At 41.1% G+C, this 8,452-nt stretch overlaps 1 protein-coding gene across 1 annotated transcript in view; it reads left to right on the top strand.

Annotated features, from left to right (window-relative positions):
- The first annotated feature begins 1,287 nt into the window (after nt 1–1,287).
- Nucleotides 1,288–8,452, top strand: part of insra (insulin receptor a) — a 53,179-nt gene continuing 46,014 nt past the window's right edge. The window contains exon 1 of the mRNA XM_069157796.1: nt 1,288–2,007. Within this exon, the coding sequence (XP_069013897.1) occupies nt 1,935–2,007 (73 nt within the window). The 5' untranslated portion in view covers nt 1,288–1,934. The remainder of the gene's footprint in view (nt 2,008–8,452) is intronic.

The raw sequence follows: 8,452 nt of genomic DNA, 5'->3' as shown, positions 1-8,452 counted from the left end.
AATCATCATCATAAATGTTACTTTAAAAAAGGTTTAGTATTTTCTCAGTAGTTCAGAGTATTAATTATTCTGGAGATTATTTTCTCAATTAATGAATGTGTTTGGTCTGTACGAACCGAGTTGACAACTTTAAAAGATTTAAGAAATCTTTTAAAACGCAATTATATTTAGTTTATAAACAAAGAAAGAAATCATCGGTCTTTCTTCTGCATTTTGAGTACAAACCACTTAAAGAGGGATGAATGGTGCCCTAATTATTATTTTTTTTTTTCTGTCCATGTTGATTGATTGACAGTTCTCGCGCGCCTCGTGGCGATTTTAGTTTGCACGTGGAGATAAATCGATAGCATCTTTGTGAAACTGACAGATCCGGTGTTTTATAAATTACTTGCAGGAGTTAACCGTGTTGCTTTTGAACGCGTTACCACATGACAGTGGGATCAGTTTGTTGTGTAATCCAATAAGCTCCAGTCCGTATTTCCCCTGAAGCCCATCTGGCTCACCGGCAGGGTTTGTTTACTGGCGGAGAGAGGCTGGAAGAAGGGGGATCCTACAGGACCTGGGAGACTCTACAATCTACCTCTGTCTCTGGAAGAAGAAAAGGAGCAACCAAAAAACAAACAAACAAACAAACAAAATCCCCTGGAAACTCCACCTTTTTTTTTTCTCTCTTTCAGCCGCTTCGCAAAACGCAGCTGTCGCGTAGCCACACAGCTGTGCAAGAAAGCATGAACACACGCTGGAGCATTTTCTGATTTCCAAACATAGAAAAAAAAAAAAAAAAAAAAAGGAGAGGGGATATCTGCCGAGTCGCCGGACGAAGTCTTGTCTGTCAGCTTTTTCGCAGACTGGAGGTCTCACTGAAATATCTGCAGTGACTGGACGCGGAGCTTTTGGAGCAAAAACAAAAACAAAACACACCTGGCCGGAAAAAAAAAAAAAAACCACGGACTTTTATTTCACGAGTTTAACAGGCTTGTGTTGTTTGGTTTGTCGCTGCTGGACTTGAGTGAGGTTGTTTTTTTTTTTTTTTTTTTTAATATTATTATTATTATTATTTTTTTAATAATTTTTTTTACGAAAGACACGCTAACGTAACGCCACGCATGCCACAACCATCGAGTCAGCAGCAAACGGATCCAAAAAAAAAAAAAAAGAAAAAAAAAAAAGAAAAACACAACAACCTCTCCCGATTTTAAAAAAACTAAAGAGCGCTTTTTTTTTTTTTTTTTTTTTTTTTTTAAACGAAGCTTTTCACGCACGCGTCCCCCTTTTTTTTTTTTTTTTTTTTCTTTCTGACGAGAAGATTGAATTACAGCCGGTGCGGGTACGCGTGACATTTCTTAAAAGTTAAAAATTAATTGAGAGGGTTGTTTTTTTTTTTTTTGCTGAAAGGCAGCGGCCAAACTTCGCTTTGTGGGCCTGACCGGAGCGGCGGAGCCAGGGCTAAAAAAAAAAAAAGGCTGCTAACGCGAGCTTAGCTTTCACGGCCAACAAAAGTCTCTTTATTTACTCTTTTTTCTTTTTTTGTTTTTTTTTTTACGGGCGCGGACAAAAATCAACTGTTCAACTAAGCGAAGGGTTTAAAGCCGCGGAGAGAAAGCCCCCACCGCCCCCCCCCCCCTTTTCGTCGTCCCCGCGCTGGTGTTTGTTCACGGTGGTTTTGCATGAGGTGGCTAACTTTAGCAGCAGCAGCAGCGTTAGCTTGTGTTTGACTGAACACGTTGGACTCGTTCCTCCGCCCATCTTCCGGGATGTCTTTTATTTATTTTTGTTTACCTGTTGGTCCACGCCGCACAACAAAACCAGTTTCCTGAAGACGTTTTTTTTTTTTTTTTCCCCTCTCCCAGTCGGACCTGTCCTCCTCCTCCTCCTCCTCCTCCTCTCCGGGATTATTGCGTGTTTTGAAGGGTTTCTTACCCCCCGAGTCAGTGATGTGGCTCCGGACTTTGTGTTTTGTTTTGGCCGCGGTCTTTGTGATGAGCTGTCATCGAGCGGCTGGAGAGAGTAAGTACCCACCGATTATCACCTTTTTTTTTAATCTCACTTACGATGAACACGTTTATTTTTTTTTTATTATTTTTTTATTGTGTAACATTGTGCGGTCACATGTGTTTACACAGAATAAAACGAGGAGTTATGCAATAAACGAAGCGGGCAGAAATAATAAAATGACGTTCACGTTTGATCAAAGAAAATACAAATGTTGGTGAAGCCATTGCGCAATATCTTGCCCGATGCAGGTGAGGGGGGGGAGGGGGGGGGGGGTTGACACTGAAATCGAAAAAAACAAAAACACCTCTGCACGTTCTTTGATTGTGTCGAGATAGCGTCAGATTGATTAAATATATGTTTATTTCTTGTGTTTTAAACAGGGTATGACCTAAATAATTATGACAATAATTCACATGCAACTTTAAAAAAAAAAACAACAACTCTACACGGCATTCTTTGCGTTTAAAAATGAAATACATATGCAGAGAAAATACTATAGATTTAGTGCAGATGCCTGCTGCAATACTGGCAAACTGATTTTTTGGGGTTTTTTTTTTTGTTTTGTTTTGTTTTGTTAGTGATGGTGGATTGATAAAAAACGCGCAGGCAAGCAACGGGGGGGGTGGAGGGGGGGGTGTTGCAGACAGCCACTGCGTTGAAGGGACAAAGGTTAACACTTATCGGCAGCGGGAACTGTAAACAAAATGTTTTTGCCCCAATTAAAAGCGAGGAATCCGAGAATGGAGCAGAATTAATGGAGCTGTTATTGTAGATGCGAAAGCCCGGCTTGTTGCTGTGGTCAGTGCAGGAATGTGACAATAAGCCCCCTTTACAGCTCCTGACAATCCCTTTATATTCACCAGCCCGGGTGATAAGAATGAATGAACGCGTTTGCAATCGCCAGGAGACATTCACACATTTCTCAATCACCAGTGGACACCCCCCCCCCCCCACACACACACACACTAGCTGCTGGGATCTTTACTTTAAGCAAATATTGGTCTTAGTTATGAAGAAACGTGGAGCAAAACTGTTGGGTTACTTGCTTGTAATCAGATGTACAGTAGGAGTACTTTTTTTTTTTTTTTTTTTCACAGATGACAACAACTGAGAGCAGCGTTGTACATGTGTCATTTACACAGATCACACTCGTTGCCCCCTGTACCAGGAAATGACACTTTTAATCTGAGCAGATGATTCATTGGAGGTCATCAGGTGATTTATGGAAGATTTTTTTTTTTTTTTTTAAACTCGCTCGGCTGTAAACTGCCTCTCGTGGTTTTCTTGCTGTCAAGTCGGTATAAAATGTTGAAATCGAGCTTGAAGAACATTGGCTTGTGTTCAGTCACATCTGTCATTACTTTGGTTTTGAGTTTTACACTGAGATTCCCTCCCAAAGTATCGATTTAAAAATAACTGCGAGGCAATAAAACCAAATCAAAACCAATTTCAATATCAAAATAAGATTATAATGCCCCGTTTATATGCAGCGGAAGTACATTTGGCCAAATTAATTACACATGCATACAAAAGAACAGTTTCCATCAAGACATCCATGTGTGTTTATTTTTGGGGCACAGTTGTAAAATGTTATAAATACTTTTAGATGATGTCTTGTCAATACTATAAAAAAAAAACAACAACAACTTGTCTTATGTTGCAATTCTTTGACACACGAGCACATAAACAGTAAATATAATTTTATTTGACTGATTAACAAAAGCTCCTCCCATGTACAGCATTACACATTTGTACACCGTATGTGCATACAGGCTGTATCCTCAGGTGACTTTTGAAACTCACGACTCACTGGTAGTTTGACAAAAGAAAAAGCTCGGGCTCTCTCACCTTTCATCGGCTTTTTTTTTTAGTGAGGGGCGAACGAAGGGATGTCATCGAACCAGTTTGAGCGAGAATTTTTAAGACGTGAAACAAAAGCAAGTTGTGTAATTGTGCCGCCCTCCACCCCCACCCATCCACCCATCCACCCACCCCTCTCGCTCCTCTCAGACTGGAGAGTGAACCACAGAAGGGAAGACTGGAACCTGGGCCTCACACTGGCCGATTTCATAAGCCCCACTGACCAGCGTCGAAGTCAGGAAATCTTCTGAGCTACTTGTTGAACGCTGTCCAGCTCAGCTTGATGGAAAATTTCACTAATTAATGGCAGCTTATATTTAGTGGCGCTGTGAATTGATTTAATTTATTCAGCATCAAACTGGCCATTGAAAATTTTAGAGGCAGTTCCTCCATGAAGCTGCAAATGGGTCTCTTTTTCTTAAATGTTGTGTATTTTATACTTACAGCCTGCTTGGACCTGTCGTGTTGTAACATCCCAGTTGTTCTGAAAACTAAATACCTGGTGAATTAAGAAGAAGAAGAAGAAAAAAAAAATAAAAAAAGCCAGCAGGTTGTTTAACAACACTTAACGTCCATATCGCAGGTATCTCCAAAAAAAAAATGGTGCTGCACGATGAAAGAGGTTTTTTTTTTGTTTTTTTTTTAGGAGCTTCTCCAGTTGCACCACAGTTTCCTAACGGAGATAGTAGCTGGAAATGTTGTCCGTGTTCAGTTTATAGGACATGAAACAAAGTATTTGACTCCTAAACATTACCGCTATTCCAAAGCTATTTGACTCTTTTTAGTCTAAATATTTTGGGGTATTGTTTGCCTTTTATTGGCTGGAGACCGTGAAGTACAGGCAGGGAAATTGGGACGAGAGCTGGAGAAACACATGCAGGAAAAGCTATTTCTGGCCGGAACTCGAACCAGCAACTCACTGCCCAGAGCACATGGCCCACATAGTATGCGTCCAAACCCCTCGTCCATCAGGAAGCCTGATTCTTGAATGGTCAAGCTCTCGTAGCTTTTGGTAGTCTTTGCATTTGCTTATGGTATTTTGTGTGTTTTAACCTGTTTAGGTTGTCTGATTTCTGTTTTGCAAACCTCTTGCGCTTTAAGAGATATATTTAGCTTCTTAGGCATATAATGATAACGGTTTTTATTGTAAGTTTATTGAATGTTGCCCTCTGTATCGTGTTATTAATATCCTGAGCTAACAGAGGAAACATAGAGGTATTAGTTAACTTTGTAGGATAATTTTCTACGTATCTTGGGTGTAATGGGCACCACATGAAAGGCACAAGCAGCTCCCCGCTTGGTTCACCTTACATTGAGCGTGGAGGTCTCAGGTGGTCGGGCTATTGTTGTGCCACGATAACACATCCCTTTGAGAGTGTCAGACAGCGGGGGCTCGCCACGGACCCACCGACACCCCGCTGTTGAGCACCGGTCCGGTCAGAACAAGCCTCGTAATCGGGCAGCGAGCCGAGCGACCAGGCACCCGTGATTTACGCCTCCCGATGAGGAGAGCGTTCGCAAAGCGATGAAACTGTCACCTCTCCAAAAACACTGCCCACAAACTGCCACTGTGATCTCAAGCACCAAAGTCATGAGTGCATCTGGCATGTGTACAATAGAATGATTTTTGCACTTGTCACCCTCAACAATGGCAGACCTAATCCCGCTTGACAAGTTCATGTTTGAAAATGATTTAATACTTGGAAATGGAGTGATCTGGCACTCCGGCGCTCCTTCATGTTGTCCACACATGCGTCTGCCAAAGAAATCTTGTTGTGACAGATCTTTACCTTTGACACCGTGACCCTTAAAATGAAATATCCTTGTTATTGTGCTCCTTGCACTGCGGAGGTAATTATTACCTCGCTGCCAGTGTTGTCTTTAAGGTGTTGTCCTTAAGGCAGTAATGAATCCTGATGATAAAGGCGGGTAGTAAACTTGGTGGTAGCTGTTTCAGCATGACTCTTGCCATTTTTAGTGTCAAATGATAGCACTGTCTCACGGGATTTTTTTTTTAAAGTAAAAGACGTCCTAAATGTAAAGGTTGTGATTATTTCTTTTTTATTACATAAAATGGATTGTCTTGCTCGCAAAAAGAAAGAGAATAACGTGTAAGTTTGGTGGACAACCAAATGATCTTTGGTCCAGACCCACAGTATACACATCACAGTCCCAGCAGGGGATTTTGTGGTCTCTCTTTGCCTCAGTTTCACTCTATTTAAAGCCTGGGACGTGAATTACCCCGGTCTAAACTTATTCCCTGGTCTTTTATACACTATTGTTAATGTGCTGTGCTCTCCGTGTCGCCTGTAACAAACAGCTGGGACATTTGAATACCCTACTTGACCCCAGCACCTGCTAACATGACATTTATAGGAGAGCCTACGCGGTTCAGGACAACCTTGACTCTTGACCAACTGCCCAAAAAGGTTGTGTTTGTTCGAGGTGTAGTAATGTCACGTTCTGACCGCTGTGATAGCAGATCGTGTGCATTTAAAAAGATGACAAACTTCTTCACAAAGTAATTGCTGCTGAGAACTTGTCAAGTTTAAATGATTGTATGGTGACTTATTGAACTCGGCTTTGAGCTGAAGCAACTGTCCGTGATGTCACATTAAAACAGGACCATGTTTTCTGTTACTTCACCCGTTCAGAAGAGAGAATAGGAAGTTGCGTTAATGCTCACAGTATAATTTAAAAAGGGACAGCTGATGATTAGGTTTTACAGCCCTTCTTAAAGTGAACTATATCACATGTCAGTTTGGAAACGTGTATCTCGGTGACCTCTGCATTTTGTGGATCTTCGGTTCGTTTTTAGCCCGGGGATTGGGAAAACAACAGAACAGCGAAACCTTGGAAAGGGGAAGTGTCGCAATCACAGAGTGTTTGTGTTCCTGCATGCTTATTGAGGCCTCAGTTCTCTCTGAGGCCCAGCGATAATATGCACCATCAGTCTAACAACCTGTAGCACGCCCTCCCCCCACCCCCCATCCTCATCCACTTCCTCCTCGAGATCAGAAGCCTGTCGATGCTTGTAGTGAAAGGATTGCGGGGTTGAACGCTGTGCCGCTGGGTTCAGAGTGGACAGATTGTCATGTTCGGGCTGTGCAGAGCTGCCTCCTTTTGATACAGATATTATTTGTGTTCTGCGTTAACGCTTCAACAGGTTTTACTATAGGTCAGCGCTCGCTGATTTATATTTAGGTCCATCTTGTGACCTAGACATGATTTACATCTGGCGATGGTATATCTGTCTGGATTTAGGACGATACGTAATAGCTGTCAATGCATTTATTAATGATGGGGCCGTGTTCGTTTGTCTTGCTTTCATGTCGGCATCAGACTCGTCACGTGGAAATTGCGTAAGCGGGGTCGCGGAGGTCAGCTGTCAGAGCTTGTGTGTGGATTTGTTTTCTTCTCTCAAATGTGATCAAGCTCTATGGATTTCCATTTGGCGCGATTGACTTTGATTGCGGTCTAATCAATGTGAACCAGACCACCTTCAAACGTCACAGATTGGATCTGAATGCAAAAATGTGGAGTGGAGCTTTTAAAGCGATTAGTTGAGGAGTTGATCAACGGAAAATGAATCTGCTACGGTTCTGTTAATTGCTGAAGTCATTTTTCAAGCAAAGTGCCAAAGATTTGATGGTTCGAGCTTCTTAAATACTACACATTTATGCTTTTCCTTGCCTATAACATGACTGTAAATCAAATGTTTTTAGGTTTTGACTGTTGGTCGGACAAACATAAGACGTATAATGACAAATTTAAGTTGTAAGATATCGTGATGGAGGTTTTTTTTTTCTGTTTTTTTGTTTTAGAGGCCAAATCATTAAAGAATTAACCATAGAAAGAGAATCTACTATAAATAAATGATAAAAATAAGCTTTAAAAATTATTTTCATTATTGTTTATTAGTTTTTCCACTAATTACATAACCATCAAAACTTGCCCACGGTGTTGTCTTCAAATGTTTTGTTTTGTTCACAAGCCCAAACAAGACAAAAAATAATATAAATTTGACAGTGATTTATGATGAGGAAAAGCAGCAACTTCTCTAATTGGTGAAGCTGAAACCAGAAAACATTTTTAATTTCTTTACTAAAAATGTTCTGAAGTTTTCCTCATCCGAATAACCAATCCAGACTCGTAGTGATGTGTAATCGGGGATTAAAAGTTTTAGCATGATTGTTTGATCTTTAAATGATAACCAACAAACCAAAATCCAATTTTAAGCTCCCGTCCTGTCTGGTTGTCGTACCTATTATAATTGTTAACAGTTATTTTTCTTTTTAACCCTAAGAGTTCCTCCCTGTCAAAGGTGGAGGCGGGAAGAGAATTTTGATGGCAGCGGTCAGTAGAAATCTTCCATCTCAATGACTCCCATTGATGCTTCGGCGCGCCGTGCTCGTGTTTTCATTCTCCTCTGGCCCAGAGCAAGGAATGTATGGAGACCTAGAGCTGGCCTTGTCACCATAGTAACCTTTGTGATGTATCGTGTTTTTGTTTTTTTTTCTTTCCCAACAATACAGGGAGCATTTAAATTCAAAGATGCAGTGGGTTTGTTTTGCTTGAGTTGCGTTGTGTCGTCATG

Source organism: Embiotoca jacksoni, unplaced genomic scaffold (assembly GCF_022577435.1).
Source record: "Embiotoca jacksoni isolate LCO1_2020_lvr unplaced genomic scaffold, fEmbJac1.0.p SCAF_22, whole genome shotgun sequence".
NCBI lineage: Eukaryota > Metazoa > Chordata > Actinopteri > Embiotocidae > Embiotoca > Embiotoca jacksoni.
This window is presented reverse-complemented; position numbering and strand designations above follow the sequence as displayed.